The following is a 14,015-nucleotide window of genomic DNA, read 5'->3' as shown; positions in this document are numbered from 1 at the left end:
CAAGATGCTCTTGGTCCTAAATGATTTTCACTTCTTTATGTACAAATACTTGTCCTATAAAATGCTCAACATGAGATACCATGTAGTCTACTGTAAAAATTCCAGCTACAAATACTGGTTTTCTACTAGTCTTAAAGTTCACTCTGGTGAAATTCCAAGCTCAAGCTTGAGGCCTTGTTTTTTTTTCTTCCCCCTTTTCTTATACTTTCTTCATATCTTGTCCACTTTTGGTATTTTCCCTGTTTTGTGAACTGAGGGTTTAGAACCTTATTCAAAGCACTTTTATAACTAAGGAATCAAAAGCTCAGATTATGTATGTTGGACCTGTAAATTCAATTTTCAAACGTGGTCGTTTCTAAATGGCCATCGTGGTCTCTGGTCAGGCCGGGCAAATGCTCTGTCCCTTTCAGTGCTGTGGAGTTTCATGGCTGCTACTGGCAGGTTGATTTGATCTAGTGAAAAATTCCATAGGGTTGTCAAAGGGAAAGATTTCTGTCTGTCTTTTCTACCCAAAGATGGTACTTTAGGTTGATGCTGTGTGTTCGGAATATCATTTTTGGTTTGGCACATGTTGAAATCAAACTTCACTTAGCCAGTTCACTCCTTGTTTTTGTAAAATATCGTGGTTAGAGCTTGAGCTCGTTGATGCTTTCTGCTGGTAGAAGATTTTGTACTTTCTGTAGCTGAGGTATGAGCAAGATTGATACAGGATCCTACATCTTACTTCCCAGGCAGAATCTTAAATTTCCGATCTTCATGACACCCAAATTGTTGTCCCCTGAGTAGACAAAGGTGCATGTGGAGAGGAAGTAATTGTAAGGGAGAGGCGTTCAAGGGAAAATATCAAAGCATTGGTTTGGCAAGAATGAGAGTGTTGGGGAGACTCCATCCACTTTCCATCCCACTTGCCCTGGCCTTTTACATCCTGTCTGAGGTACCCCCTCACCTGACATGGGTCAGGACCGTAGGGTCCTTTTCAAACAAAGCAGTTCCACTGTTTAAAACTTGGAGTGACTTTTATTTTTTTTAAGCAAGACAGTCCTCAGAAAGTGCCTTTTTAGAAGATGGTGCTGTAGATTTTTATTTTCCAGTTGTACGTGGCTGCAAATTTAAGATAAATTATTGAAAATGCCAAGTGTTTGATGGTATCTTTTAGGTACTTTCAAGCATCAGTTTCTCTGAGTCAGGACCAAGAATGACCAGGAAGGTGTTTTCCTTTGGAGGGAGAGGCATTGAGGAACGATCACCAAATTCAGCTGGTAGGCTGTAGTTAGGTTTGGTTTGGTCTATGTGATTTACCTCTTCATATTGAGGGGGCTGGGGGTTTGGGGTGTGGGAGAAGCCGTGGGGACATAACTGGTGCCGAGAGGAATCCATACCTCCCGAAGAATATCTTCTCTTAGGGGAAGCACATTCCCAAAGATGGAGACAAACTGAAGGGTGTCTTTGAAAGATGTCTTAAGGATGGCCTGGGAGATGGTTGGTCCTCACATGGCTTGTGTGTGTTCAGGATGGGTCAGTGGGTCTTCTGATTGCCAGCTGAGATCTGGATGGGAGCAGCTTGATGTCTGGGCAATGCCACAGAGGGGGTGGGTCCATGGTGAGTTTGGTGAGCGTTCCTGCAATCAGGAAAAGCTGTAGACTAGACTATTAAACACTGCACCTCAGTAACCTTGTAATGCTGCATAAAGTAATAATAATAGCAAAGTTGTGCTTTGATGACACTGTAATGTGCTTGCACATGCCTGCAAAAAACACTTCCCTTTCTTTTGGTATTGGTCTGAATAGCAGTTATGGGACTTTTCTTTTATGATGAGCCTTGTCCTTTGTTGTGGTGTTTCTATATATTTATTGGTGGTCTGTGTGCAGCTCAGTCTGTGTGTCTGCTAAGTCTGTGTGTCTGCTCTGTGTGTTGCTTTTAACACTTATTTTTAGGCAGGAGAAGTTTCTGAGTGTTTTGGTTTTCTTCTCCAAAGAAAGTTGGCTTAACCAGTTGTGTTTGAGAGGAGACAATTAACCCGCTTGCCATAGACAAGTGCTTGCAAGGTACCTTGTTTCTCTACAACTAGAATGATTTTGTGCATTTTATTACTGTTTATAGTGTTGGGCATTCAAGATGTGGAATAACTTGATGTCAGGATATTTTTAAATATCAGGAGCTTAGCCACAGAACTCACTGAGTAATTCCAAGTGGTCTCTTTGCAGGAATATGTTCATGTCCAGATTTTGTAGGAGCAAGCAGAACTTCTGGCATAGTCAGCAAAATACATGGGGTTCAGAATCCCAGCACTGGGCAATGCCCTTGCTGAGTTGCTCACACCTTGTTCAGGGGATGCTGCAGCTCCCCAGGCACAAGTTGACTCTCTGCTCTGCAATTTCTTCTGATTAAAGTTTGAGACATGATCCAATGTCTCTTGTAGCTTGTACCAACTTTCTTGTCTTATTGCAGTGCCCAATGCCACTGTGTTGGTATTTAAGCTTGCCATGATGTTCAATTATTTTATATTTCCAATTTCTCAATGTTATTAGGCTGGGGTTTAGAAAGCATTTTTCAGTCTAAATTCTGAGCCAAAACTGTGTCTCCTGACCCTTTTAGTTGTAGCTGTTTCTATCTTTTAGACTAAAAAGGGCCAAAAACCTTGTACCATCAGCTTGTTTGCAGCAATATTCTCCATCTCCTCCCCTGTCTGTCAACCAGCTGCTTTGTTTCATTTATACTGGATCTGTATATTCCTTCATACTGAACCTGTTGAGATTTAGAAGGAAAGTTGGTGCCTTTTCTTTCTATCAAAAGGAATGAACTTGCACCTGATAAAGCAGTTTTTTCTGTTGGACACAAATCTCTTGCCTTGGTGTCCATGAGCTGCCACATGGGAAGTTAATTCTAGTAGAAGTGTTTCTGTTGCTGTTGTTGGAGGGTGCATGATGGTTTAAAGTATCCAAATTAAATAAGAGCTAACAAATCACTAAAAATAGACATTATTAAAATACTTTAAAATTTAAAAAACAAAAACCCAGCAAACCAAAACACAACAAAGGAGCAGATGCAGGTGGACAGGGAGGACCTTCTCAAGGAGATGGAGAACCTGTGGGACATTGAGATCCTGTGGCTGTTGGGACAGGTCTACAAGGGAAAGAAAAAAGGTGGAAGAGGCTGAAAGGGCAGACTCAGAGTAACAGAGTGCAGTAGGAGTTATTCAGACTTTAAAAATTACCAAGTGGGAAAATCAAAACAGAATATTGATGCTAATGAAGAAGCAGCAGAGCCTCCTTTGCCTCCTGTAGGAAATGAAAAAGCAAAACTTGACAGTTGGTATTTTCCTTCAGTACCCTTCAGTAATTAAAAAGGCCTGTAAGAACGATGGGAGTGAACTTTTAGGAGGGCCAGTTGCCACAGGATACGGGGTGATGGTTTTAAACTAAGGGAGGTCAGTTTGAATTAGATTTAAGAAGTTTTTTACAATGTGTGTGATAAAACACTGGCACAGGTTGCCCAGAAAAGCTGTGGCTGCCCCATCCCTGAAAACATCCAAGCTGTCAGGTTGGCTGGGGCTTGGAGCAACCTGGTCCAGAGCTGCCAGGTCACAGCAGGGGGATTTGTCTGGATGAGCTTTAAAAGATCCCTTCCAACCCAAATTACTCTATTATTCTCTGACTGATAATTCAAAAACTAATATATGAGGGGAAAAAGCATGTTCCTGTATATTTTTAAGGGTGCCTGTTCTTCTCCAGGACTGTGCTGCAAGCAGGTGGCAGTGCCTGTGACAGCTCCCCCCTGAAATCAAACTGTGGTTTTATCCAAACCTTGGAATCCCTTACTTGGGTGAAACAGATGCAACTTCCAGTGGATCCACTGGTTCAAACAGCAGTGACCCAAGGGAGTTGTGATTTTCAAATTTGTGAGCAATATGTGGCCCTTCTATACAATACAGATGCCCTGAGAGATTGCTGGTTACCTGGAGGTGTACCCGACTCCCAGGAACAGGAGCAGGCAGGTGTAGAGGTCATTTTGCTGTAGCACTGCAGTTGCTCTGCTTTTACTCAGCTCTTACCTCCCCATTCCCTCAACAGGGTCTTTCTCCCTCCACTGCCTGTATGGAATTAGCCATGTTGAGGCTGCTTTGACTGAGTGGAGCACAGATCAGTTCTGGATGTGAGAGTGGGATGGTGAAAAAAGCCTGTAGAAACAAAGGACTGGGTAGGACGTGGGTGGGTGTCAGGTGAGCTGTGATCAGCTCACACCTTTCAGGGACATTGATGGGGACATCAGACATGAGCTTGAGTATCCTGAACTTTTTGTGTTGGACTTGAACTCACTGAGAGCAAGTATGTGCCTTTTTCTGACCAGGAACAGAGCTGGAAAAACCTGTACTTGCATTGGTAGGATGGTTAGTATTTTTCTTGTTTTTAAAGCTCAAAGTCCTTGGTCAGACTTGGATTTCTGTTGAATTACTTAATCAAAGCAAGCCCTGAATTATTTGTGAATTAGAACTACCCAGAGAGGAGAAGCTTTTAAAATAAGTGGTTTCTGGAGAGTAATGTCATCAAATAAACCTACTTCCTGGTAGACTTGCAATTTTTTAAAATAAAATTTAACCTTGATATGTTTATCTAATGAGAATCATTAATTCTGCCTTTATTTGAATGTTGCCTGTCCAGTGATGTCCTCACTCTTTACCATGCTCCTGCAGCTTTCCATACACTCCATTGCCTCTCCCCTTTCCACCCACATGGAGGTTGCAGGGACATGGGGGAATGTTGTCCAGTGAATGTCAGGGAGCAGTGCAAAGCTCTGACTCGGTGGGAACGTGGAGGTGAGGATTAAACATCACAGATAAGTTCAAAAAGGAGTTTGCCAGCAGCAGGGGGGTGGCTGTGTCTGGGAACAGAATCGTGTGGTCACTTGGGTGTGGAAAGAGGAACAATCCCCCATCCTCTGACACCAGATCCCCATTGTAGACACTGCACTGTGCAGAAGTAGGCACCTGTGTGCTTAGATGCCAGTTTGGGCTTTAAGCTGCTAAAAAAAGTGGGTTTTCAGACCAAAATGGAAGAGCTTTTCCCCCAAGTTCTCTTTGAAGCTGTTTTGAGACATTGGTAAGCTGGCCAGCCAGGAGTTCTGGAATCAGCTGTCTCTGAAGCAGGTTCCCTTTCTGACCTGGGGGAAACAATTCTGCCTCATTTATCATCTAGAAAATGTTTGTGATGATTCATGTCACCTTATGAGAGTAAGTTACTAGGTAATCTGAGGGTGAACCATGTCATGACAAGGTGAACTCATGATATAAACCCGTGCAATTCTTGCATGTTTGCATCTTCCAGTGAATCCAGTTGTTTGGAGCCCATTCTTGCTGGGAGCTGGAGCTCTTGCCTCCCATCCCATTGCAGCTCTGCCCAAGACTGAAGCCCCTTGGGGTCAGTCCCATGTTTGCCATCTTGCTTTCTTTAAATGAACCCATTTGTTGTAAAACAGATGCTCAGAGGGCAAGTTTGAAATTAAATGGGTTTTTTAAATTACAGTTGTTTTTTTTTTTATTGCTGAGAACTACACAGGTCTTTCAAATGCATTTGGCAGTTGGAAAATTAATTCTGTAACACTATCTAGCAACACAAAAATATGGCTGTATGTTGAGTTTAGGGCCATGCTTGCCCATAAATCATAGATCCACAACCCATTTCAGTATAGGTGTGCAAAAGTTAGTTTTTAAAATAGTTACTAATAAACTTTCATTTTGCTTACACTTGCAAATCACTTAAATATCTTCAAAACCAGTTTCTTTGGTAGGAAATATATGTCTTGGTAGGTAGTGTCCACTCAGTTGTAATAGCAAAGTGATGCCCACTTGAGCAATGCTGAATTTAAAGAACTTTTGGAAGTTTTGGAACCTGATGGTGTTCCAGCAGAGTGAAAACTTGAGTATTGCTCCAGAAGTAGTGAGGATAATTGAACACCAACAAAACTTGGTGAGAGGAAGAATGCCAGAGATGGAGTTTGGCTTCTGGCAACTTTGCAGTGCACAATGGCTTCTTCTGGGTACTCGCTTTTGTGCATCACTTCTCTCCTGTGGCTGTAGTGTTTACTTTTTTTTAAATGTGATTTCTGTTTTTCAGTGAAATCTTCTCATTTTTGCAGTTTTCAGTGTTGAACCTCACCTTGAGACAACTACATGTTTTCCTGTAGAAAAACCTGCTTCTAGCTCATTGTGTTTGGTATCTGTTTGCAGGCAGATGTGGAAAGTGAGCTGCAGCACAGCAGTGGGGCAGGCAGAGTGAGTTTTGAGTCAGAAATGTTGATTTTACAGGCACTGGTGTACAGATCAGTGTTCCAGGGGAGCAGTGACACTTTGGGCTTGCAGGGTATGGACCCTCCTGCCTGATGTTCTTTTCTTTTCCCTTGGTATAAGTAGTTCAGCTCCCCAGGTTGCCTCATGATGGATAAACGGTGCTTGATGGGGAAAAACTGGGCTGTTCACCTGGCTGGAGGTCCGTGATCATGGACAAAGACATTGCCTGTCAGCAGGTGTTACTTCAGAACTTTCACAGTAATTGGTAACTTTTGGTTATGAGCCAATATTAAAGGATTTTCAGAAGGTGGCCCAGGTGGCATTGTGTGTGCCATAAACATCACTGGCCAGTGAACTGTGTTAGTTTTGGAGACTGCTGGAAACAATGTCACACATAGAAATTTTGTGTATTTAACACCATGTGTTTAAATTGTTTTAAAAAAGTCATGCTGTTTGGGATTCTTTTTCTGAATGAAATTCTAATAAACCAGTCCTCGTGGATTGATCCTCTCCCATGTGTCTGCTCTTTCTCATATGCTGGTAACTGCTCCCCTGTTTTGGTGTCCCATTGCTTCGGCAGGAACACGAATGTGTTCCCACCATGAAGGTCCTGGGGGCTGTCGAAGCAAAAGGGAAATGTTTCAAGAGTAAAGTAGAGCTGTGACTTGAGACATTGCACAAATAGATTGTAGATGGATGGCAAACAAACTGGTAAAAGCCTTTATTTTTACTTAACCATCTTGACCATGTGTGCCTCTTTGTACCGTGGGCTGCAGCTGTGCGGGGTGGGAGGGAACGTGTTGGTGTTTGAGATGTACTTGCTAAGCAGAAGCCGTGTCCTCTGCCCCTTCTCCCTTTCCGGAAAAATTGTTCTTGCCAAAATTTTCTACCTGTTGCAAGAGTTGCTTTCCTTCCAGCACAGTAAAATGTCGACTTCTCTCACTGTTCCTTCCCTCTCGTAGGCATCTGTAACCTCTGTACGACTGTGTATAGGACACAGCAGTCATCGATCTCTGCTGGCTATAGATACCATCAACTTGCGTGTATTGTAAACAAACTGTATTCATTTGAAAAATAAATTTTTTTTGAAATGCACGTGTGTGAGACTATTTATACTTGCATCATTTTGATTTATTCCCAAAGCAAGGAGCAGATGGAAGTGTTGGTCTGGGTTGGGGAAATGTGGACAGAGGCACGCCAGGCGCATCTAAGGAGAGAAAGCCATTTACTTTTGGTCTACTTTGTATTTTAATGCCGTTTAACTAAACTTAAAAAAAAAAAAAAAGGCAAGAGCTTGTCGAAGTGCCCACATCCTGGGGCAGGATGGCTGCTGTGGAAATGAGAAAGGGCTCTGGAAGTGGACACCCCCGGTTCCTTCCTGCTTTTATGGGCCATTTCGTGGGATTTTTTTAAACCATATTATTTTGCGCCGATTTGGGCGCTGCTTTGCTGCAGTTTGCGGTGTCCCTGTCATCGACACCCGCCCAAGAGCCGCCGCCGCACCCGCCGGGGCCGCCCGGCAACGGCCCCGCGCGAGAGCGGGGAACGGTGAGGGGACAGCGGGGATCGGCCGGGAACGGTGAGGGAAGAGGGGAGACGAGGGGATCGACCATTAAAAGTGAGAGGAAAGTGGAGGTCATCTGGGAACGGTGAGTGGAGAGGGGGAAAATCGGCCGGTAACGGTGAGGGGAGAGAGCGGCCCCGCCCTGGCCCAGCCCTGAGGCGGAAGCGGGAGCACGGTGGGTCCGGAGGAGCTGAGTGCCCTCATACCAGCCGGGGTGAGACCCCTTGCGAGGTGGCGGCTGAACCCTTTCCCTCTTTCTCCCCTTTCCGTCTTTCCCCTCCACCTGTGGTCGGGACCCTGTGCCCCGCGGCCCTTTGTGCCCTCCCTCGAGGCTTCCTTCCCTTCAGGAATTGCTGGCCTGGACATCCCCGTCAGCCCAACTTCATGTCGGTGGCTGTGCTTGAGGTGCTCCGGCCCAGCGCCCTGTGCCCGCGGGGGCTGCGGCAGACACGGCATATCCCGCTGCCAAGGGATTTTGTCCCAGAACTGCCCCTGACCGTGGATTTGGGCACCTGCAGCCCCCTCGGGAGCTCCCTGGACCTTCTGGAGTGGGGTCTGCAGTTTCTGCCCGTTGTGCATGGTGTGCTGGAAAAAAGGATAAGCTTAAAAACTCAGCTGTTCCTTCAAAGCCTTGGAGCCCCCTGGGGTCACAGCCCTGGGCTGAGCCTTCAGCGGTAGCACAACAAAATCTGTCATGTCCTCAGCTGTTTTTGTCCAAACTCAGTAAATATCATATAGAAGCTGGTGCTGTGAGCAGCTCCTTGTCCCTGAAAACAGTTCCATTCCTAGGGAGGAACAGGTGGGACAGGTGCACAGGGTTTTTCCCTCTGGCCCAGGGCAGAGGATGGCTCCCATCATCTGTCCTTGTGCTCCCCCATTTTAAGGACTTGAGTCTGCATTAGGCCAGGTGCCAGGTTGTAGCTTGCTACTTGCTTGCTTTTCTCCTGAAGAGCTCTGTAGATTTTGGCTGCAGCTCCATTTTGGGTGTATTTCCATGAATAAACACATAAATCTTCCACTTCTTTCAGACACCTGTTCAGCGAGATGGCCTCACTAAGTATAAAGCCAGGCCAGCGCTTCACCTTGCCAGACTGGCAGAACAACTCCCTCCTCATCTCAGCTGATGCTGAACAGCAGCGTTTTAATTCCCATCATATCCGGCAGGAAGGACGAGCTCTCCGCAATGAAACTGGCAACCAGGTGAGCCCTCTGGCAGAGGGGTTGCTCACAGGTTTGTCAGGATAGTGGGCTGAGGAGCTGGGGAGAGTGTTTAGATTTGGGTGTATGGGTACCTGTACAGAACATGCTAAATATGGACATTTGCTCCCTGTAAACCCACCTGCAATGATGTATCTGTACTGTCATGAAATCCCCCTTGTGTGTTTCGCACATTCACTGGCACTCATGTTCTCTGTGCTCTCCATTTGAGTAAATGACTGTGATTCCAAATGGCAAGGTGTTGTATTCCTGTGAGAGGCTCAGTCAGTCCTGAAAATGAGGAAGGGTTTCAGCAAGATTCACAACTACAATTTTAAAAAGAGTAATGGCATTTCTCTCTAATTCCAGGCAAGATGGGATGAGCACAACAGCCGAACCCGCCTCAATGATCGTATCATCAGCGTGGACAGATGGAGAGAGGCCCTGGCCAAATGCCTCACAGAGATTGATTTGGAAATTGATGCCTTAACCAAAGTATGTTGGGAAGGCAGATGGCTGGAAATGAACTTACACTCTCAACATGGGATGCGAAATAACTGAGGCTCGTCTTGTGCAATGGGCAAGCCCATCTGTAGTTCAAGGGGGGGCTTCTCACTAGATATATTTGTATATATATATATATAGATATAGATATAGATATAGATATAGATATATAAAAATAAATAAATAAATATATATATATATTTTATACTGAGATCCATACTTGATGGAATGACTTCCTGGAAAACAAACCACTGTGTCCTTGGCTCAGCCAAGCCATGTCATGCAGCTGTGTATTGCATGCTCCTGTTTGGATTTCTGGGTAGATTTTTTTGTTTGGACTTTTTATAAATCTCTGAAGGATAATAAGAAGTATGTTAACATCCTTCAAAAATTTTTGGGTTTAAATAGAGAATAGCAGTGGGAGATCTCTGATACTGTGAGTTCTAAACCCAGAGGCTGCTGCTGCTTCCGCAGTTGTTAATCCCCAGCAAGGTGTGATTCTCAATGCAAATAGCAGGTGTAGAGGACTACGGTGTTTGGCTCTGGAAATTTTTATTCCAGACTTGATAAAAGGTTTCAGAACTGCAAAGACGATGTGATCCCTCTTAATGATGGTATGGGTGGGTTCCCCTTCCTTTCTCTTTCCCATCTCTAAAAGATCCCTCCTACACGTGGTTGATTGCTTCCTCCAGGTGAAGGAAGCAGCAGAAAATGCCATCCAGGCAAAGAACTTGTGTTTGGATGTTGCCATTGAGTGCCTGATGTTCCGTGAGAGTCGTCGTGACATTGATGTGGTGAGAGATCCTGTGGAAGAGGAGCTACTCAAAGAGGTGAAGGTGATTGAGAAAACCAAGAAAGAACTGCAGCAGCGAGTGGATGATGCCTTCAAACAGCTCTGGTGAGGAGTGACAGCTTTTGGCTGATGACTGCTCTTTTTTGCTTGGTCCCAGATACTTCATATGCCTCTAATGCCATGCTGAGATGGGCAGGCAGGCAGGGAACTACACACGAGCCCTGGATGATTTTCAGGGTCTGGGGTTTGCAGGGAAGGGTGTGTCAAGGGCAACTTCACAATCACCCTTTGGAAATTTTGTCCCAGATCTCTTGTACCACCTGCCCATTTAGGAATCAGTGGCCACAAGGTGTTAAAGCTCCCAGACCCTGATACTCAGGGAGTCCTTTGCAGCTCCATTCTCCAGGGCAATAGCAGTGCAGGGTCCGAGGCAACCAGGCAGGCACTGCTAGGTAGGTCGGGCCCATTTCCCAGGGAGTGTGGGAGCTCATAATTTACATCACAAAGTTGACTGACACAGTGATGAAGGCTTTGGGAATTGTGAGCTGCCCCTGCCCTGGGCCTGCTCCCCACTGACTCAAGCCTGGTTCTCTGCAGTCTCTTAAAGGAAGCTCATCAGCAGCTGAGCTGTGACCACAGGCACAAGGTGGAAACATTGGAACTTGATCGGCAGTGCATGTCCTTCAGTCCCACCTCTGGTAACATCTCCTTCAAGGTCAATCCAACACGGATCCCAGACGGGTAAGGAAAAAAAAATCTGTCCTTGTGTGGCCAAATCTGCCCCGAGCCCTGGGATACTTTTTCCTTCCATGCTGTGGGGCTTGATGGGTAGAGTTTTGGAGAGAGCTCAAAACAGAAGTTGGCTGTGGCATAGGGAAGCCACAGACTTTTGGGAGATAGTCTTTGTCACCACAAATCCAGCAGGGGCCAGGTGCCCTGCCTCCCTCCTGTCTGGCTGTAGGTGACACTCAGCAGGTGGTGTCACCTCTGTGCAGCTGGTCCCCCTGAGCTGTGCCATTTTCACTTGCCTGGCATTCCCTTCCATGGTTGGGATGTGTCCCTGGGTGGAGCAGATGTTGGGCCTGATGGGGTTCAGTTTCTGAGGAGATTAGGCAAGATGTGACCAGAATAATTTTGTGCTGCCATCCTGGCCTGCGGCAGGTGGTTCCTTTAAAATGTCTTGCAAACTCCATTTATTTTTGTAACTGATTTGTTCACAGAACAACTGCACTTCATGAGTGGGAACTGAACAGCCAGTGCAACAAGGACCATGCTGAGGCAGAAATGAAAGCCTCAGTTGATCTCCGAGGAGCAATCACACTTAGCATTGCCCAGGTAAACTGCTCTCTTGGCCCAGAATCTGTGATGCCATTCTGGATCTGGTGTGGGAGAGTGGGAGGCATGTCTCTGTATCTGTTTGGGAGCAGCTGCCCTCCTAGTTTAAGTAGGAGTTTGGTTATACTGCAGAGCTTGCAGCAGTCTCAGCAAGCTGGAGGACATGTCCTTGTCCATTGATCCCTGCCTTTTGGCTGCTGGGGGAGTGTGACCTGCACACATGTGGCAGCAACCAAACCCAAGTTTTGCTCCTGGGCTTGTCCCAGCCTTCCAGGCACAGCTTGGGGGGGACACAGACACCTTGCAGCCATGTGTGACTGGAGCCGTTCTCTCCTCAGACAAACAATGAGCTGGATGCTCAGCGTATAGCTACAGAGTTTGCACTGAGGAAGAGGATTAGAGACATGGAAGGAGCCCTTAGTGAGCTGAGATGGCAGGAGCAGAATGTAAGTGTTGTTTCTTTGGTCATCGACTACAACCCTGGCTGGGAATGGAATCCCAAAGGCTGTTTGTTACATGGAAAGTGACTCAGCCTGAGCATAGTTTCTACACGTTTGCTGTTCAGTGGCACACATACAACCCCAGCAGTATCCCACCTCTCATAAGTGCTTTTCTGGCACTGCTTGGCAGCACTGCCAGGTTTGGGCCTTTTTATCTCACCCCTTGTCTTAGCAGCACCATCCTGATCCATATGGAAGCCGAGGATTCAGTCCTCAGAAGCCCTTGAGTAAAATCTATCCAGCACAGTAACATTCCCACAGACATGAGGAGCAGTTTCCCAGTCTGTATCTTGGGCTGTCCCTCATGACACGTCTATCCTTAGACCTTGGAGGAAATTGCTGAAATGGAGGAGGAGATCCGGCAGCTGGAGGAAGATCTCCGGAAGAGAACACTGGATCTGAAAGTGGCTCACACCCGCCTGGAGACGCGCACCTACCGGCCCCACATTGAACTCTGCCGGGATCAGGTACCTCACATGGCGTGGTCCCTGCAGGGAACTGACTGGGAATGGGGCTTTGAAAAACGTGGATGAATTCTGGAGCAGCTGAGCAATGGATCCTACAGTGACATAGCACAGCAAGGAAATGTCAGAGCTGGGGGAGAGGGAAGTGAAGGAACTGTGGCCTTTGACAATACCCTGTTAAGTGCTGTCCCCTCCTCCCTGCAGGCTCAGTATGGACTGACCGACGAGGTCCAGCAGCTGGAGGGGACAATCCGTGTGCTCCAGAAGAAGCGGACAGAGTCACAGTGAGTGTCCTGCTGCCCAGGAACAGCAGTGCTCAGCACTGGCCTGACCGGATGAGGCTGTGGGTGTCCCTGCTCTGGGCACGCCTCCAGCCTCTTGGTGCTCGTGGTACTTGGGCTCATGAGGGGCAGCAGTGTTTGGGCTTGGTGGGTGCAGGATGCAGGCACAAGGGTCTGTGCTGGAATGGGAATGAGGCTCCTCTGACCCCTGCTTGACTCTGAATTCATCCAGGCCCTGGCTGGGCCAAAAGGGACAAAAAAAGAGAGTGACAAGGAAGGAACAGAAGTGCTGCTGTGTGCTGGCAGCTCCCTGGGTGCACATTTCTTGCTGCCCTCTCAGAGCAGTGTGCAGCCTCGCTATTCACTGCCCCAAACAATAAGTATCTGATGAGTTTCCTCTTTGTACAGGGCCAAATGCTGTCAGAAAGTGGGAAGTTGGGTGTTTCCTGTCCAGTTTAAAATCATGGAATATCCTGAGCTGGGAGAGACACACAAGAATTACTGAGCCCAACTCCTGGCCCTGCACAGGACACCCCAACAATCCCACCCTGTGCTTGAAAGCATTTTCCAAATGTTCCTTGAGCTCTGGCAGGCTTAGTGCTGTGACCATTCCCTGGGAAGCCTGTTCCTGGGAAGCAATGCAGCATTTGATCCCAGCTCCTGTCCCATCTGCTCATTCCTAGGGATGCCTTGGATGCTCTTTACCGACAACTTCACCGAATTCAAACTGATATTGGCTACAAAACCAATTCTCTGCAGCTGGACAACAAGTGCATGGACGCCCGGAAAAAGCTCGTGGTCCCTGTGGAGAAATTTGAACCAGAAGTCGATGCCATCAACCGCACCAGGAACCTGCCGAGGAAGAGTCAGCTGGAGCTGGCTTAGCCTACAGGGAATTGTGCAAGCGCGGGGGAAAACTCCCGGTGATTCAGTTCCGTAGCGAGGAAAAGCGACATCTGTGTTGCGTTTTGGGAGAATGGAATTCTCCTCCTAGTTTGTTTTGTAACTGTCTGGCCCTTGGATGATGTTTACAGCCTCCCGCGCTCCGAGGAGATTTATAAACAATAAAGGGCCTGTCCCCAGTTGTCATCCG

At 46.7% G+C, this 14,015-nt stretch overlaps 1 protein-coding gene across 1 annotated transcript; it reads left to right on the top strand.

The window, feature by feature from the left end:
• Positions 1–7,819: 7,819 nt before the first annotated feature.
• On the top strand, positions 7,820–14,005 carry TEKT2 (tektin 2). The gene is made up of 10 exons (XM_005529786.3): positions 7,820–7,933; positions 8,877–9,048; positions 9,415–9,540; positions 10,242–10,447; positions 10,940–11,083; positions 11,563–11,677; positions 12,016–12,123; positions 12,501–12,644; positions 12,846–12,925; positions 13,606–14,005. The coding sequence occupies exons 2-10, from the start codon at positions 8,893–8,895 to the stop codon at positions 13,805–13,807; spliced, it is 1,281 nt and encodes a 426-aa protein (XP_005529843.2). The 5' UTR covers positions 7,820–7,933; positions 8,877–8,892; the 3' UTR covers positions 13,808–14,005.
• Positions 14,006–14,015: the final 10 nt, after the last annotated feature.

The sequence above is a fragment of the Pseudopodoces humilis genome, chromosome 27, assembly GCF_049639895.1.
Source record: "Pseudopodoces humilis isolate 2021_Gansu_Grassland_sample_001 chromosome 27, ASM4963989v1, whole genome shotgun sequence".
Taxonomy (NCBI): domain Eukaryota; kingdom Metazoa; phylum Chordata; class Aves; order Passeriformes; family Paridae; genus Pseudopodoces; species Pseudopodoces humilis.
Note: the sequence above shows the minus strand (reverse complement) of the source record. Positions and strands in the feature narration are given on the sequence as shown.